At 41.5% G+C, this 19,678-nt stretch overlaps 3 protein-coding genes across 3 annotated transcripts; 1 reads left to right on the top strand and 2 right to left on the bottom strand.

The window, feature by feature from the left end:
* Positions 1 to 1,584: 1,584 nt before the first annotated feature.
* On the bottom strand, positions 1,585 to 3,521 carry LOC102704546. Its single transcript, XM_015840440.2, has 2 exons — positions 2,926 to 3,521; positions 1,585 to 2,821 (listed from the first exon to the last, which is right to left on the bottom strand). The coding sequence occupies exons 1-2, from the start codon at positions 3,519 to 3,521 to the stop codon at positions 1,585 to 1,587; spliced, it is 1,833 nt and encodes a 610-aa protein (XP_015695926.2).
* A 6,678-nt stretch (positions 3,522 to 10,199) lies between these two features.
* LOC102704272 (probable cinnamyl alcohol dehydrogenase 5) lies at positions 10,200 to 14,554 on the top strand. Its single transcript, XM_040526731.1, has 6 exons — positions 10,200 to 10,315; positions 11,899 to 12,415; positions 12,531 to 12,684; positions 13,749 to 14,086; positions 14,308 to 14,349; positions 14,438 to 14,554. The coding sequence occupies exons 1-6, from the start codon at positions 10,200 to 10,202 to the stop codon at positions 14,552 to 14,554; spliced, it is 1,284 nt and encodes a 427-aa protein (XP_040382665.1).
* On the bottom strand, positions 14,264 to 18,526 carry LOC102703994 (GTP-binding protein ERG). The gene is made up of 9 exons (XM_006659870.3): positions 17,937 to 18,526; positions 16,676 to 16,765; positions 16,075 to 16,220; positions 15,789 to 15,947; positions 15,644 to 15,710; positions 15,418 to 15,525; positions 15,190 to 15,329; positions 14,900 to 15,006; positions 14,264 to 14,702 (listed from the first exon to the last, which is right to left on the bottom strand). The coding sequence occupies exons 1-8, from the start codon at positions 18,456 to 18,458 to the stop codon at positions 14,907 to 14,909; spliced, it is 1,332 nt and encodes a 443-aa protein (XP_006659933.2). The 5' UTR covers positions 18,459 to 18,526; the 3' UTR covers positions 14,264 to 14,702; positions 14,900 to 14,906.
* Positions 18,527 to 19,678: the final 1,152 nt, after the last annotated feature.

Genomic DNA, 19,678 nt, shown 5'->3' with positions numbered 1-19,678 from the left:
ATTGCATGTATAATGAATCATATCATTATGGAAAGGACAAATATATATGAATATAACTCAGCACCATATTAAAGAACAACTACCAAATACATTGAATATATCCAAATGAAGGAAGCGGATATATCGGCGCATAGATTGTTTAATGTCCTATCATCGAAGCTTTGTGCTACAATAGGGATTTGAACAATCTATAAGAGGAAATATTATTGGTGCTATTATAAAAGACCTACTATTATTGAATAGTTATGTGCAAAATATATTGGTTGTATTTGAACCTTGTGTTGGGGGTCTGTAATGTATCTTCCGTTCACTCTAACATCTCGCAGACGTAGTATCCACACTGTTGTGTACCCGGTGATTGCTTAAAGCACTTTAGGAAGAATACTATAACATCTATAAATATATATGAATTGATACTAAGATAAAATAATGCATTTAAGCAGTCTGTCATTTCTGACCATTTGGTTTTGACTATAAGCTTTCTGTTTGGCTCCACTGCTGCATCTCCCCTTTCTTTGTAATAATCGATATTGTTGCAACTAATTAACATTTGTGTCAATCATTGAGATCGACAGTCCAGAAACAGAAATCAATGGCTGAGAACATCTTGACATAGCATATTGGACATCTCCAAGTGTGTTCTCTCCAAGATTTTACGGGTTATGGAAGGCTCCGAAAAAGTGAAAATTAATAGATGCACCTATTAGATATAGCCCCGGACTCTATGCTTAAGCGAGAAACAATTAAACATAGAGTCTAACAAAGGCTATATTAGTATAAATAAGAATCTTTAGGGTTAACATTTTATTTATGTTTTTCCATATCTTGTCAGTTACAGGATCAAATTGACTGGTCCGCTCGTGTTTTGTAAGAATTTAGGTTTTGCACTGAAGCGGCCCTAGAGACTTCAAGGCCTCGTGTGTGACACGTCATCGGGCCAGCTTTTGACGTCAACCCAAAAGCACAAGGGAAAACATTATCCAATACCTTGTCTACTCAATGTCTCTCTTGTTGGAGTGACAGCATGTTTGCAAACAAAAAATAAGTTGTGATCTATATATGTATTCTTAGAAATTTAGAAGATAATGCTGTAAAATAAACTTCGGAGAAAAAACCTCAAAATTAACTCTTTTCATCCTATTCCCAAAATTAATGCAGTGTGCGCCACTAATATAATCACTTTAAACAAGAATGATGTCACTAGTTAGTTAATAAGTAATCCCTCCGTCCGTTCTTTTTGACTTCATTGATTTTGAAATTTTGACCATTTTTCTTATTTATTTTTTAAAAAATATACAAAAAAATATAAGTTATGCTTATAATATATTTATTTACAATAATATATATATATATATATATATATATATATATATATATATATATATATATATATATAAATGAAGGATGATCATCTGGAAGTCAACAACTTCGAACAGAAAAACGAACGTAGTAATAACTAACCATGATATAGATCGACATGGATACACAGCGATATTGAAAAGCTTATACAGTTGACTGATTACTTGTTGTACGTCGTTGATCGATCAGAGTCACGCACACGCACGCGTGCTCGATCCATCAGAACTAGAGATCGAAGAGGTTGATTACTTTGAATATAGGGTCATCTCCAGATGGGGCAGCTGACAGATCGAGCCGAAGCGGCATGCCATCCCCGATGCCACGGTGTTGCATGAGCAGCCATACGAAGGTGAGGAGCTCCCCACCTCTGGCCAGCTGCGCCGCGTGTGCCTCCCTCCGGGACTTGCTGGCGGCGTAGATGAGGAGCCTCACCCAAACGTCTCTCAGCTCCTCCAGCGCCTCCTCGTTCTGCTCCTCCATCCAAGGGAATACCTTGCCGGCGTCTCCATATCGTAGTTTCTCTATGAGATCATCCGGGGAGAAGTCCATGCTATTGACGGTGATGTCGTCCAAAATCGTCCAGAAAAATCTGGTATTCATAATTCCCCGCTGCAATAAGGTAGAAACATCTTTGTCCACAGAAACCAGGTACATCATATAGTTGGATAATTTTTGGCAGACTTTTGCCAAAGCGGTGATGGAGGAGCTGGATGCCTCACTGACTTTCATCAAGTAAGTATTTGTTATAACATGCAGCAATTTAATGGAAAAAGCAAATCCGCCAAGTTGTGATCCCATTCCTGACAACCAGTTGATAAATGGCCCCATGTGTCGATACTTCTGCCTGAATTGTCTGGATGATGTGAGGCTTAGAATCTCATCCACCACACACTTCATCACCTCTTTGTCGACCGTCTCGTACCTGGTGTCAACCAACTTGCTCACCCAAAATAATTTCCAGTTGATCTCCTGGCTTTCAACGCCGACTGCTCTCGCTATCTTCCTCATCATTCCCACCACTCTTTGGGACACTGTAACTGGCTCATTGTACGAGCCAAGGTAGCTTAGAAAGCAGTACTGGCCCATTTTGTTTGACCACAGTGGCCTTGATTCTGGCCTCCCAACAAGAGACCATGATATGTGAGCCAACCTATGATATCCTCGATCCTCTAGCCACCACCATGTCCAAGGTGAAGCCAGCAACACTGTAAACAAAGCACAGACATCTAGCAGAATACTTCCAATAAACAACATGTAGGTGATCCCAACATCAACACTACTGTGTGATATGCCAGGTGCTTGTTTGTTGCTCATGACAGCAAATATCACGAGGGCAGCAATAATACATACTTGAGAGATGCACCGTGTTACGATGGCACTTCTTTTCTGTAGTAATGCACCCTTGGTATACATATCATCATACATCAAACTAAGCTCAATATCCAAGACTTTGGGCACCATGCTAGGATCAAGTTCGGGAACAAAATTTTCACTTTTATAATCCACAAGTGCACGCCTTCCAAAAAACACATCGGTCATTTTTTTCATTCCTAGGGCAGCACAAACAAGTCCCTTGTAAACATCACAGCTGAACTGTTCTGAAACATCTCCTTGCTAATTTTAATAGCGGGTGACATGATGTTGTTGCTTTGTCTCCCACACATGAGAGCCACTGTCCGCTCTCCATACTTGATAATTCCAGCAGCAAACAAGAGAATGCCCGGAACAAGAAGCTGCACATTGTTGTGCCAGGAAGTGGACTTCAAGAATACATACAAGGACAAGGTCACCTGAACTACCAAGTTTAGCAGATGTCTCAGCCACAGGTTATTGTCCTCTATGGAGAAAGCAGTGATGGTGTCCTGCCCACCAAGATGAATCAGGAGGAAAGGCGCCCACAGGAAAACAAGTGGGTGGCTTTCCCCTAATGTGCTGTAGCCCTTTTTGACAGTGGTGTCCACGTGTCGCGAGAGGTAACCTAGAGCATAAATCGCTACCAAGTCTGCTCCTAGGTATGCCAACCAAATGGTGCCCCTGAGCAATCCATTGGTGCTTCGCTTTCGAAGACTGCCGGTGAAGAAGAGGAACACTTGAAGGATGAAGCTAACAAGCACAAGCAACTGGATCTCCCACACATCAAGTAGTTCCAACAAACTACCCATTGCTAATCGAATTATTTGCTATATTGCTGACCCTGGAGGGATAGTGATAAACAAGATATATTTCAGTATTTGTGGCACTTTAATTACCAAACACAAGATATTTTCTAATCTCAAAGATACTATATTTTTAGATGCATGCAGAAATATCTAAAAAAATTAATCACGAGTATATGGGAACCTATTTAGATTTCATTGGTATTTAAAAATGATATTTTATATTTGTCATAAAAAGTACTTTAGTTTATAATGACAAAAAACATGTATTGGCAACTATGCCCATTTCCTAAAGGGCATGTAAAAATTAAAATGGAACAAAGGGAGTTGGTATTATAGACATATCCATTTGGTATATGGAATATTCACAAGGAGCAAATTAGATGGCAAGCACTCATCCAAGTTTTGTAATTGTTGCACATGCATGGCTACATATGGTTCCATAAGTAGCCAAATATCCAATTGCTAGGCTTGTAGGTTGTAACTGCCAAAGCACTTGAATGAGGGAGTTAAGAAGCAGGGCACTTGCTTCAGGGCATGTCTTGTGGTGAGAGGGGGAGGTGGCAAAGGGTGCAAGAACATAGGGGATAAGTGGAAAGTAAAGGGGTTTTTTTGGCTATCCTTATAAGCTAGAAACAGGGAAGGTGGACAACAAATGTAAAATACTATAGCTTCAAAACTTTATCTTCTAGGCACTTTTCCAATTTCTAAACGTGAATGCCTTTATTTTCTACGTGCAAGTAGTTTTGAAACTATGGCTTCTAGGCTTTTTTGCAACTATTTGTTCCTATTTGCTTTTTTTTGAAATAAATCCTACCCCTCACACAGTTAAATGGGTTTTTTTCCTGATGTAGCATAAATAAGAGAAAATTTCATATTAGATCACTCAACTATCGGAAAGCTCTAGACCCCTATGTGTTGATGTTTTGGTGATTGATGACAATATAATAATCCGACTAATATTTTATTTTAAGTTTGATTCAGAAAGGTTAGACATCCAATGATCCATCAAGATCAATGATGGTCAAGATAAACTGTAAAGGGCAAAGGAATCTTGGTACGAAAATTCTTTCAAGGTGTACGGTCAATGCAATAGATATATGTTTGTTTTTCTAAAAGACCGTACTATTAAGAGGGGAGTTTGTTTTAATAGTTTGAACTATCTCTCGTACTAGCGTGTAGATGTGGTGCACACTAGGTCTGTAGTCCCTTCTACAACTACTAAAATTTTCCACCAAGCACAAGAAAACCCTACATCAAAGCCCAAGAAAACAATTCTTAAAACATATCCTTTGTTGCTCCAATGTTGTTTCAGTCGAATATATATGTATCCATGTGAATCAAGACAAGACTAGAAAGTCTTACTTTATGAAATGAGAAAGTTTCTATCTGCCCAGAAAGGCATCAGACTGATGATCTTGCCAAAAAGGAAAAGTTCACTTAACATGAGCCGAAAATGGAAACCATGCGTGACGCTCATGCAGTAGCCTTTCTGCACAAGACTGGCCTTATCTATATCCATCGTCCATTTGTGCACAACTGAACAGTATATAGGCCATTAAATAAATCAAACATGAGAACGTTCCAAGACCACATTCCGCAAACCTACTTATGCCAACACCTAGCAGCAATGGTGTCGTCGACGCCACTCACGGTTTTCTCCCTAAACCACCACCACACCCCCACCCCCACCCCCGTGCCTTTGGTGCTTCCTGTGAGCTTCCTTCCATATTGGTGTATCGTCGACGTCTAAGTCGAGGGAAAGAGAGAGCCAACAGACATGGCTCTAGAAAGATCGAGGAACGAGAGAGGCGGATCATCCAAGCCCATGAGTATGTGATGTGCCCTATGTAATAAGGGCAATTTGGTCTTTGCATGTTGCTAGCCATGATAATTCCATTCGTTATCTTAAATTAATGGTAGGTGTGACACCAAGAAAAATGAGGAGCTGCACTAACAGTGTGAAGCAAAAAGTTTTGTATTTTTTATAAATTATGGTACGGGAATGTTTTTTGTGCTATAGATCAAAATTTGTCATCAAACAAGAACTTCCGCAGTCGCCAGAAGACTCAAACGATATGAACATGAAAATAAAAATCGACTAGCTAAGAAAATATGTAACATATATACATGTCAAAAGAAATATAGACGTAACAATTTAGATATAAATAGAAGGATTCATTGCCTGATATAATACAAGGGTAAATGCATATTTACATACTCGGAATATTAGTCGATCCCTGTGACTCTTGCTGCCTTAATTTCCTACATAGCAAGGTAGCATCAAACATAGAAAACAAGATATATTAACACTTCCCAGAAGGATTTCACAGTGTCAAAATTAACATTTGTTGACCACTGAAAAACCATTATTAATAATTTATCCCTACATAGTAGTGATTAGTTGACGAACTTAACAAGGAATGGAGAAAAAGTAATCTAAAATACTTGTGCAGTCCATACTACCTTAATCAGGCCAAGTGTGCTGTCTGTGGTTTGTGTATGTGCCTCCTGGGCATGCTTATTACTTGTGGCACAAATACATATTTATAGCCCTTTGCAAGAACTATGATCCCTATCTTGAGTTGGAACAAATCAAAAGAGTAAAGAGCCATGTAACCTCGGTCGTATTACATGCATTTCTTGCACAAAAGAGCAAAGAGCAAAAGAGTAAAGAGAAGCTGTGCTGACATGCAAGCATTATTCCTAGCTTGTATATACTTGATTTCAGTTAATGTGACGAATTGATCGAAGAGAGGTCCGAGATCAATGCTTTTCTTGTCACATGGTTCCTTCTAATGATTCAACTGGTGAAGATGAAGCCACATATTTTTGCTCTGGACAGGACATCTAGCTGGCCCTTTTCTTAAGTAATGCATACATAGGAATCCACACTACAGTAGAAATTTTTTGCACAATATGAGAACTGTTCTTCGCCTGCCTAGGACGCTTGTGAAAATGAGCCTATACAAAGAATCATTATTGCAAGCGGTCCACTTACGCAGCCACGTACAATAGCTAATCTTCACAGGCAGTGATCAAAGTTGTTTCTACGATAATTGCTTTAGACATAAAAATCTAGGTTAATTTTCCTCTTTTTTATGTTTTATTGTTTCTCTGATGGTAAATAGTACAGAGTTTTAAACAAATTCTAATAAAAAATAAATATTGCATGTATAATGAATCATATCATTACGGAAAGGACAAATATATATGAATTAATATAACTCAGAACCATATTAAAGAACAACTAGCTAATACATTGAATATATCCAAATGGAGGAAGCGGCATATATCGGCGCATAGATTGTTTAATGTCCTATCATCAAAGCATTGTGCTACAATAGGGATTTGAACAATCTATAAGAGGAAATATTATTGGTGTTATTATAAAACACCAACTATTATTGAATAGTCATGTGCAAAATATAATGGTTGACTTTAAACCTTGTGTTGGGGGCCTGTAATGTATCTTCCGTTTAACATCTCACAGACGTAGTATCCACACTATAGTGTACCTGGTTGTTGTTTAAAGCACTTTAGGAAGTCTGTGATTTAAAGCACTATAAATGGTTGTTGTTTAAAGCACTATAGTATAACATTTATAAATATATATGAATTGATACTAAGATAAAATAATGCATTTAAGCAGTCTGTCATTTTCGACCATTTGGTTTTGACCGTAAGTTTTCTGTTTGGCTCCACTGCTGCACCTCCCCTTTCTTTGTAATAATTGATATTGTTGCAATTAATTAACATTTGTGTCAATCATTGAAATCGACAGTAATACAGGGGTGTCAAGCGAGAAACAAAAATCAATGGCTGAGAATATCTTGACATAACATATTGGACATCTCCGAGTGTGTTCTCTCTAAGACTTTACAGGTTGTGCAAGGCTCTGAAAAAGTGAAAATTAATAAATGCACCTATTAGATATAGCCCCTGACTCTATGCTTAAGCGATCAACAATTAAACATAGAGTCTAACAAAGACTATATTAGTATAAATAAGAATTAAGTGCATCAAGTAGATGCACCTAATAGGTGTAGCCACTAACTCTATCCTTAAATAAAAAATAGTTAAACATAGAGTCTAATAAACGCTTACAACCTAAGGCATCCTCAGAATAGGATGTAATCCCAATATGAGCAACACTCTCTTGATTGCTCACAAACCCGAGTGGCTCTCTCCTGAGTGCTAACAACCTGAGTGGTTTAGAAGATGTGAATCATGTCATAGCATCTCAAATAGATAATTAAACACTATCTTACCAAATAAAAGATAATGCTAAATAGCATAATCAAAGATCAACTAAGTGATTAAAATCCTGAGTAGCCTAGGCCCACTCAAATCTCGCACATACTTAACTGTACTTGTGTGCCTAGGATATGTCCAACTGGCATTTGCATTTTCAAAAAAAAATAGCAATCGGCCCATTTGAAGGGTATACCGTTGGTATCCTAACGAGAGAAATTACAATATTTATGTTACCGTTGGGCAAACCATAAAAATCGCAAAGTTCTCAATGACATGGCAAAACATCACCAACACCATGCCTAGGTAATGGTTCGCAAAGCCCAGTAGGGATGCAATAACACTTGTTGAATCATGTGCCATTGAAACGAGCCAGCGTTTTCAGGCCTAGATAAGGCCCAAAATCCTTTCCATTCCATTGTGCCCCTTCATCTTTCTCATCCACACTCTCTCTATCTCTCTCTCCATCCTTGAGGGGCCACCTGTCTTCCCTTATATATCGGTGGATATGGTTACAAGAGATAGAGGCATAATCTGATAAGACTAAGCCTATCTAACTCATACATGGTTAGCTATAGAAATCCGAACGTGAAAACCTAATCCTTACCATATCCCTAGCCGGTTACAGCTCAATATCTATCTTTACATCTTTCTTTAAAATTCATGACTCCTTCCTATATGAATACATGTAGTGTAGAGGTATACCCCATATCCGGGAAACCCATAATTTTTTATAAAGAAATATGAATATTGTTAAAAAAAACTAATGTACATGAAGATTGAACTTTACTAGTTCAAAATAGCGAGGATTTCCATATATTTTTGTTGACCATAGTCTGTTTGGTCAAGGACTACTGTGAAGCATTCCTTGTAATATATCATAAGTAAAATATAGTGGTCTCAAAAAAATGATAGTTGTATTATAATCGTTATAGTGACATGTAATGAAAAAATACTCCGAAATAATCTATCAGATTACATGTACAACTTACTCGAAATTGTAGGGAGCAAATATTAGTTCTTTGACTTGAAGGCTCCTGCCATGTATGTAGTGACAACATTGACCATTTAATTTTCTTCATGTAGTCATTTTTTGTATTATCTCTACTCCTCAATTGTCTTGTCCTTTAACGCCGTAGAGTTTTTGCTAAGCACATGTATATGTTGTGTCTTGTGAATACTACTTAGGTTGAGGTACCCAACTGGAGATCACGTTCGTTCAATGTCATGGAATTGGGAGCTATAGAAAAAACATAGAGACATAATGAATGATTTATTTATTTTGATGGACAATAGGTAAAAATAATATAATATTTTTGTTTGCCACTTACAGGCACCATTCACCGACTGTGTTAATTTTTTACTCTCTGTAAGTGTAAATTTTTGTTCTCTCAGAAGTGTAGATGGCATGAATCTCTCTAAGGTCGATTTGATATATCCTATGAGGTCCAGCCATGAATGCAGTCACATGGATCTTTACAGTTACAAATTCAAACCCTTTGCTAGTCGCCTTCATATGTCATTCATAAAACTTGTGCATTTGGCATGGTAGTTCATCCAATATGTGCTTCAGTAGGAAGGGTCTTCCCGTTCCGCAGACCTTGGAGACTACCAAGGAGACGTTGATTGTGTGTCCTCTTTAGCACTAAGCGCTAACTTTTGTGCATATGTTAATGGTACCTTGTCTAGAATACTTCTCCCCCTTAAAGTCATGACCATTAATATCCTCTTTTTATCCTTGTCAATTGACTATGGGTTAAACTTGCAGATCTTTTTCAGTATTTTTTTACATGCCTCCCTGTGGAAAACTCGAGCTTCTTTGACAACCGGCCTATCCTCATATATCGATGCATGGTCACATGAATATGGGGGCAGTGGAGATTACTCCTTGGTTAGAGATAGCTCCTTGGTAGGGATGGAGGACACGATAAGGGTGGTTGAAATAATTTGGATCAGTTTGACATTTTCAGTGAATAGTAAACCGTAGGTTCAAAATTAGGGTTATGTCACTAGAGTCTCAGATGGTGATGAAACTAGCACCATTGGATTGAAAATAATTCATGGAGCCCAGAACAGGTCTCAGATTTTAAATCTGAGGTCCAAAAGTCAGTGAACCACTTGAACCTACGAATAGATAATTTTCTGAATTATTTTCTTTTGGAAAAAGAGAAAATCGAACGATTTTTCTCCTTTCTTCGGTTTTCTTTGGGCAGGCGCCGACAGCGAGTGGAGGTTGGCTCCGTGGTGTTGGAGGTCGGGGCGACCATGCCGTCATGTTCGATGGCGATGGAGTTGCCTAGCGACGGTGAGCAGTAGGAGGGAGGCGCGGTGGCGCTCATGGTGGCAGTGCTCCAACTAGGTCCCCACATGGCCGGTGGGTCCAGGGAAATCCAAGGGAGGCGGCGGCTTAGGTCGGCGTTGCCGAGGGCGATGGCGCGGCTGACCAGAGGTGGCATCAGATCAAAGAAACGGTGGCATATGCATGTTGGAGGCGGCGCCGGCGGAATTCCGGAGGCATTCTGGGTAGAGAATTTGACGGAAAAGGTGTACAGGGGAGTGAGGAACCCATTTTTACTCTCAATTTGAGGGGAAGGTGATCGCAAGCGACGAATTTTGGAGCTCAGGTGTTGCGGTCAAAACCCTAGCTCTGGCATGCCGGGCTTGGAGGTAGCGACTCCGGCCATGGGAGTTAGGGCGGCTTGCGGTTCGAGGCAAGGGAACAAAGGAGGAATTTTTAAAATTTTTAGTTTTATTTAATAAATAATTTACAAAAATTTATTTTTTTTCAATATTTTCAAATCTAACCTCCTGCCACCCTCCGCGGAAAGGTGACGTGCCAAACGATAGGGAGGGAGCTGCGGACCGGCAATGACAGCGCGGGGGCAATTTTGCAATAACTACAGGTTGCGTCCGAGAACTTTTCGATTGAACCGCGGTTTGATACATATATTTATAATGCATAAGTACTACTTTAGCTCAGTGGTCACCAGCACTCTCTTCTATCCTAGAGGTCTATCGGGATTTGAAAACAAAGTACTTATGATTAAACAATTATATATGTACATTTTTGCATAAAACCCCTTTCGCCCCTAAACGCAAAAATGCGCCTTGCCGTCGTCGTCGTCTCCGCTACCATCTGCCACGTCGTATTCCACGTAGGCTTTCTGCTCTCGTAGAGGGCGGCATGAGGTTAAATATGTGATTTTTTGAAATAAAAAATCAATTTTGGGAATTATTTATTAAATAAAATTAAAAATCCAAAAAAATTCGCTTCGCTTCTGGGGCCGGCTTATGCCAAGGCAGGAAGGAAAATGACAACAAGGCCGAAGAACTAGTGCTCCGTGTCGACACGTCATCAACGCGGAGGATCTCCCCACCGCCCACAGTGGGCCCCAGCCTTCAGCGACCCATCTTTAAAAGCGCTCCGAACGTGCGCTCACTTTTTTGGTCGCACCGAATCACCGGCGATGGCTCCCACGGCGGCGGCGGCGGGGAATCAGCACGCGAGGAAGGCGGCGGCGCGCGACGCCTCCGGCCACCTCTCCCCGCTCGTCCTCACCCGGACGCACGCACGCATGCTTGAGCTAGAATGTTCGATCGATCTGGCAGGCATGCACGCCGCCACCTGGCCTGGTATGATCTGACCAGCGGCGCGGCCATAATTAAGGAGAATTAATGGACTTCAATTTCGGGGGTAAAGTACTTTTGGTTATTAATTAACTGCTGCTTAATCTATTTCTTCTACTACTGTATGTTTAATTGGTTCTAGCTAGAGCTAGCTAGCTATTTCGTGTTCCACTCACGCATGCAGCACTAGCCATGGTGTGGTGAATTTGGATTTGGATATATATGCAGTTTCCTTTTTTTTTCTCAATATTATCGATTGGTTGCATCCATGCACAGACTATACTCACAACTGAACAAAAGCGGAGCTACATAGGGTGAGGATCGACAATAAATCCGGTCTAGATTTTTTTTTCTCCTAACATAGATTGTTAATTTTTATGGTATGTGCACCGCTCAGTCCAAACTTAGTCACCGCATCAACCTAAACTTAGTTCAAAGTAGAGTAAAGCAAGCGAGTGAAGTGAAACTGCTCTCTATTTCATTTTTCTGTGTGTGGACGCAGCCACGAGATCACCGGCGTGGTGACGGAGGTGGGGAAGAACGTGGCAAGGTTCAAGGCCGGCGACCGCGTCGGCGTCGGGAGCATAGTGGACTCGTGCCAGTCCTGCGAGAGCTGCCACCGGGCCTTCGAGAACCACTGCACCGGCGGGATCGTCTTCACCTACAACTCCGTCGACCGGGGCGGCGCCGTCACCTACGGCGGCTACTCGACCACGGTGGTGGTGCGCGAGCGCATCGTGGTCGGGTTCCCGGAGTCCATGCCGCTCGACGATGGCGCGCCGCTGCTGTGCGCCGGCATCACCGTGTACAGCCCCATGAAGCACCACGGCCTGAACGTCCCCGGGAAGCACGTCGGCGTGCTCGGCCTCGGTGGGCTCGGCCACGTCGCGGTGAAGTTCGCCAAGGCATTCGGGGTGAAGGTGACGGTGATCAGCTCGTCGCCGGGGAAGAAGGAGGAGGCGCTGGGGAGGCTCGGCGCCGACGCCTTCGTGGTCAGCAGCAACGCCGACGAGATGAAGGCACGCGGATGATTAATTCGATGTCAACCTCTGGCTGGCCGGGATATATATGTGCAGATGGGAGGGAAGCACGTATGCTGATGTTGATCTTTAATTTGTTGGGATGCATATGCAGGCGGCGACGTCCTCCATGGATGGGATCCTGAGCACGGCGTCGGCGAACATCCCCATGGCGCCGCTGTTCCGGCTGCTGAAGCCCAACGGCAAGCTGATCCTGCTTGGCCTGCCGGAGATGCCGCTGGAGGTTGCACCCTTCGACCTGATCATCGGTAACACCATGCACATGCAGCTATATATACATAAGCTCTCTCTATATATATATCCATGGCAACAACTTGCTATACATTGCTACTCCCCCGTTTTATACTGTAACGTTTTATACTGTAAGTACGGTTGAAAACGGTACAGAAACCCCGACCGTACTGTACCAGCTACTGTTTTCAATTTTTTCTAACCGTTCTAGCCGGTAAAAGGTAAATGCCACCGCTGTGTTGGTCCACACCACCGTGCCCTATGCCGTCGCACCGTTGTGCCACCCTACGTCGGGCGTTAACACGAGGCTGCTCTCTAGTACATCAAGATCTCTCCCATATAACCAACACAAGTCTTTTCATTCTAAGATTGTTTCAGACTAAGCACACTTAATTTCAGGATTTTTTAAGATAAACTTTCAAAAAAAAAGTTACAACTTGTTGATATGAGTATTCTGTCAAATCCTATTAATCATTGAGCTAGAATGTTACATACACCCATCCTCAAAGGACCCGACGTCTCCGTTGGTCCAACAAACCCACACTTGGGCGAACAACCAGGAACGTTCCCCTCTTGGCCACGCCCATGTGTCCAGGTCTAGCCCATGTGCCATGCCGTGTTCCCATAGGGCCCACGCGCCATGCGCAACATGCCCACGCCCCTGTGCCCGTGATGCTCCGTGTGTCATGCTGTCACGTCGCTCTCCGCTTTGTTATATCATTATTTTCCACATGCATTTTTGCTTACTAACTGATATCGATATTTTTGTTTTTTTGCTACCGTTTCCAAAATTCCAACAACGTCCATATCATTTCTTTTTCTGTCTTTACCATTTCATTTTTTGTTTTTGAACAAAAAAAATATGGAAATGAAAATAGGAGATAAATTTTCCGACCATTTTAACACGAATCTAGCAAATGCCAAAAAAAAATCCGTGAACAATGATAGTACCCCATCTGTTACATATTATAAGACTTTTTAAATTTATTTAGATTCACATATATCCATATATATGTTAGTATATTTGTCTAGATTAATTATCACATATAAATAAAAATAAATAGTGATTTATGATTGGCAGGGAGCAAGACGCTGGCCGGGAGTAGCTTCGGCGGCATGGCGGACACGCAGGAGATGATCGACTTCGCGGCCAACCACGGCGTGACGGCGGACGTGGAGGTGATCGGCGCGGACTACGTGAACACGGCCATGGAGAGCCTCGCCAAGTCCGACGTCAGGTACCGCTTCGTCATCGACGTCGGCAACACCATCCACGACGGCGGCGCCGCCACCGAGGTTACTGCCGCAGACAGCACAGCGTCGCCGTCGCCGTCGCCGAAGCCCACCGCTGGCCATGAACACCATGCTTCAGGGACATGTCTAACAAAAAAATCAAGTTACAAACCTGCGTTTAGTGCAGTGATTAGCATCAGCCTCACGAGACAGTATCGATCCCCCAAGATAGATACCAGTCACATTAATCACTTGATCATCAAAAGGGCATGTCCAACATTACAAGATTTCCACCGAAGTTACATTCCACCAAAACTAGAACAGTATGAAATTTGGGAATTTGTCTCAAGGCACAGTTCCGGAGATCATCATCCATACAATGCCATTTCTTTGTTAGTTACTGTTAGGTCACAACAGTGCATCAGTCATCTTTCAAGATACAGGCTAAGGTAACTTATTTGAACTAAAAGAATTGATCTCAGTAGTCTAGTCCAGATATCTTTATATCAACACAAATAACATACTCGGGGTGTGCAGCTCACAACACTTGACAAGCCATTTCTTTACCACTGCAACATTGCCGCGAACATTACCAAGCAGTTCAGTTCATCATCCGGAACCGCTGCTCATGATTCAAATGCTTGGGCATCTTGATTTGCCGAAGATGCTATTAATTTAAAATAGTCATCAACCCCTGAATCCAAGCATTTGCCAGATTGATATTGTCACATGAATGGGCATTCTGCAAACTCCACAATTATATTCCCAAATTGGGAAATGGTTGTCTATACAGGAGCTTGAACTGCATGAATGAAATATATTGTTTATTAAGCAAGGTGGTAGAACCCAAACTATCAAATTCCGTAACCTCGTTACAACAGAAGACAGCTGGTAATATTAGAATATTAATTTTCTAGCCTTTCAAGCAAAGTTGATGACCATAGCGGCTGACAAAACATGGTACTGTACCAGAAGCAATGAAATGTGAAAGATACTCACAATCTGTTTATGCATTCCTCTTTTTAGCAACTCTAACTTGGAGGATCAGATGGACATCTCGCTTGAATATGGACCTTAATTCTTCATTAGCTTCGATACCAATTCTCCTGCAACAGTTGTCACAAATGAGAGAACACAATAATATTGTACCAATCATGCATAATAATAGCTGTCAGAATGAATTTGATTGGAGGCACTTCACAAAAGGCACCATCTGCGATGGAAAGCTTTTCTTTAGTCTTTTTTTTGGCGTGGGTGATGAGCAGTTTTTTCATAAGAGAATGAGTTACCCAATCTTGGAGCCATTTTTCCCAACAAGAATTTGGCGTTGGCTTTGCTTTGGTGCAATGAAGTGCTGTTCCACCCTAAGAGAACCATCTTTTAGCTCCTTCCAGTCCATAAGACGATGGTCAATTACGTAAGGAATTTCCTGCAGACATTTCAATCATACCTTACAAACAATTCTATCAGAATCAAATAGTATTCAATCACACAGTAGCAATATGTCCATAAATTACTTGGTGAATGTGGTTCAGCATCTTCTCCCGCACAACCTCCAACGAGATAGTTTTCATGACCTCTTCAGTCATTGTAGTTGGTTCCTCATCCCAAGGTCTTCTCACTGCCTACAGAGTAGACATGATTTGAGTATTGATAATAAGAAACTGTCACAGCATGCAACAGAGATAACAACTATTGAATAATTTACAGAAGTAAAAAAACACTGGGTATAAACTGAAATACCTGTTCCATTAAGAACTGTACAAGGTCTTTCACCCCTTTGCCTTTTAGTCCAGATACCATGAAGTACCTAACATTTCAAGTATTTCTTTTATGAGGCAGACGAAACAATAGGAAGATGCAAGAACTCTTGCAGACTAAGGAGAACCTTTCAAATCCAGGAAGATCTTCAAATTCCTTTGCAACTTTAAGCAAGTCTTTTTTGTCTTCCACAAGGTCAACCTTATTCATGCATAATATACGCTTCTGATTTGGGTTTACCTCAGCACCCAGTCGTTTGATTAACTTTATTACTCGCGAATCAGGGCTGTATAAATGAACAAATTGATTAGAAGTGTGCTTATCATGATCTCTACATAAAATAAGAACTGCATTTCAAAGATTGACTGTCAGCACTAAGGGAAGGATTAATTCAAACATTTGGCAAGGCTTACGTTTTAAGATGCCTGTTGACATCAAACATGACTATTAATAAATCATAAAGGTTAATTGAGCTCCAGGCACTCTCTACACGAACTGTGACATCCCTATGAGGCAATCCATGGTGGCCTAACATGAGCCCTGGGGTGTCAAAAAAGCACTGCAGAGAATATTATCACTTTATCAGTGAAAACAACTAACAATTGAACAAAAATTTATAGACAACACCATAGGCATACATTTTTAGAGAAGGTCCTTAATTACAAACAATAATTTAACAACTTCTACAGACAAATCCAATCACCTCAGATTTTTTAAAGAAATTCCATAACTTTGAGTTACATCTATGAATAAAATATAATCAGCCTATGGGGCACAAATGTGCTTATACTGACTGATTTGAACATATTTCTTAATGTAATCAGTAATGACAGAAATAAATCACAATGTACACTGTAATATATTCATCATTGTCTTAAATCCAATTATTTGCAAATGAAATACAATCAGACATTGTTAGACTATTTTGAGATATCCATGATGGTACCATCAAAAGTTCAAAATGTGAAATTCATTACATACTAGCACAAGTAAATACTGGGTAACAGATCATACTATTTGAGTTTTCCCTTTTGTCAGCACGCCCAAAATTTCATGAGTTGTAGTATTTGTCTTGCGGGACACTGCAGCCACTTTTCTTCCCACCTGTAGTAAAATATGAATAAGAACATCAAGCTCCACTACAACCAACCTTTTGTTTTGAAAGAAAGAGCAGGACAACAGGAGCATTGCCATTTGATTCAATTAATGACAGAGTAAAGGTTCCAAATTAACATAGGAAATGGCAACAAAAAACACAGTTTACATTTGTTGTCTTTGCTACTAACAATTTAATCTCTAGAAATGATGCTTCGATACAACAGCCAGCTGGTAAGTCTACCTGCTTACTAAACTGAATACAAATTAAACCCAGAAAAATAATATATTGATGTTTAGGTATTGTAGTAATAAAAACCAAATCTGCAAATTGGACAACCAACAGCATCACGATTCTGTTAAATCACTCAAATAAAACAGGATACCATGAGGCAGCAGTTTGCAACAACTCATGGCCATGCCCACACCTTTTAAACTTATTCAACATTGAGCTAGAGGAAATTTGGGAGCCCCAGGGAATATAATCAAATTCCCTTCATGTTGAAACCTCATTGGGAATCAGTCCGTCAAAAAGGTTTAGGTTAAAATAACTACCTTAGTTAATGCTCCCTCCGGTTTTTAATAAATGACACCAAGCCTTGCAAACAAACATTTGAACATTCGTCTTATTAAGAAAATCACATAATGATCATTTATTTTGATGTGATTTGGTTTATCATTAAGTGCACACTAAGCATGACTTCTATATTTACACAAAATCTTTGAATAAGATGAATGTCGAAGGTATGACATAAAGTTAACAGCACCATGTACTAACAAATGGAGGGAGCATTAACCCAGGTAGGTTAGCTAACCAGTTTTTTCTGTTGAACTGAAGTACGGTTTGGTTAGATTAGGTGCATTTGTAGTGGTGTCAGGATTGTTGTTCCTGTTAACTAGGCTAATTCTAGGTTTAGCGAAGTTAGAATTTATTTTCGCCAGGATAAATTAACCAAGTATACATGGTTAAGAATGTGAGATTGAGACGTATAACGTTAACAAAATCCACTATACTCTCGTGCTATCATACAAGTGGGGAATGGGCACAAGAACTGTATAATGCCAACGAATATAGGATCATTGTTTGACACAATAACACCTCGAACAACCAATGCTCTAAGAAATGTTAGAACAAACTAAAGCCATCGATAGTACTATCTTGTGGCGCGAACACACTTACCATGGTGTTGGTGAGCGAGGACTTGCCGGCGTTTGGGGCGCCGACGATGCCGACCGACAGCGACATCTGGTCCTCCTCCCTGACCTCGCCGGGGCCCACGTCGTCGTCCTCGTCGGGCGGCTCGAGCGCGGCCTCGAGCAGGGCCAGCGCCACCTCCCGCGACCGCTCCTCCTCCTCCACCGCCTCGACCATCCCACCACCACCACCACCCCTTCCATCCCCTTCCTTCCCGAAGAGCGCCTCGTCGGCGCGCGCGCGGAGGGAGGGGTCGAACCGGAGCTTCCGGAGCGCGGAGACCGGGTTACGCGCCTGCGAGGCTGGCCCGGATGGCGGCAGCGCGAACTCCGAGCTGTCGAAGTCGGCAGCCGCCGCCGCCGCGGAGTCGGAGTCCGATGATGAGGCGGCGGCGGAGGAAGAGGAGGTAGATGATGCCGAGGCGGTGGAGAGGGCGCGGAGGGGCGTCGGGAAGGGGCTCAGGACGACGGCGCGGAGCGGGCGGAGGGCCCCGACGAAGCGGCGCATGGCGGTGGCCGGCCGGCGGCGGCGGAGGCGGAGGGTTTAAGGCGGGGGGGTATTTTGGGGAGAGAAATGCAGGGAGGGAGGAAGAGAGGAAGGAATGCAGTGTGGCGCTTTCTTGGGCCGCGTGCCATCGAAACTATTGGGCCTTGTGGTCTTTCGTGACATTCCGGTTGGTCTGTGGGCCGGCCGACTTTACCCATTAATGGTGCCCTCTGTGTGTGGGGAAAGATGGCAATGGGACCCGCGACCCGAGACCCCGTGGGTGTTTACTATGGTTATAAACTAAATATATCATCCATGGATAAGTAATTGGACAAATTTCTTCACCCAACGGATACGCGGGTATGGGGACGTTTCTATGAACCTCATATCCATTTACCCATGGGTAATAAATACCCACAAATTTAATTGCATGTTTTGGCCCAATATCAAATTAGCTCATTCCAATTAACCAAACCCTAGATGATTAAGCCATCCATCCATTTTCTACCCACTATATGAATGTGCGATGTCTTAAGTATCTAATATCTACTGTAATATACTATATGGAAACAATACAATTTAAATTGTTTTAAACCGTTGTGGGTATATGGATGACTCGCCGGGTGAGATTTACCTAGGCGGGTACGGGTATGGAAAAATTTCTTACCCGTGACGGGTATGTGTATTTTAATGGTATTAAATTTTGCGGTGGGTATGTGTCTGGAGTACCGATACCCGATAGGAATATACCCATTGCCATCCCTATGTATGGTTTGCTCGCAGTACAATGATACCTCTATTTGGTAGGGCTCGTTTCAAACTCATATTTCAATGTGAGGGAAGTCTAATAGGAGTTGGATGCTAGTTTAAAACTATTTGGCTAGTTTGTTTAGCTTGATAACTTCTGAAAGAGAGGAGATGGGGTATGTTACAATAGTATCCTTATGGGTTTAGGGACAGTTGAGTGGCATGTTTACGTAACTATATGTCAAAAAATTAGAGTGGTGTGTATTTTGAGGAGGAGTAGACTTGTGGAGCTGTAAAAAAACCAACTCCACCCCTTAGTTCATTTCTCAGTAGCAATTGTGCTAACTCCGCTTCATAAAATATAGAATCTATATTGTGCACAACATCGACTTTAGTTAAGTTGGAGTTAGGAGCTATAGTTATGCCAAACGTGATATATTCTCAATAATTTAATTACTCTTTTGGATAAGAAGATTTTTTGACAAAAAATGGAT

Source organism: Oryza brachyantha, chromosome 8 (assembly GCF_000231095.2).
Source record: "Oryza brachyantha chromosome 8, ObraRS2, whole genome shotgun sequence".
In the NCBI taxonomy this organism is placed as follows: Eukaryota; Viridiplantae; Streptophyta; class Magnoliopsida; order Poales; family Poaceae; genus Oryza; species Oryza brachyantha.
This window is presented reverse-complemented; position numbering and strand designations above follow the sequence as displayed.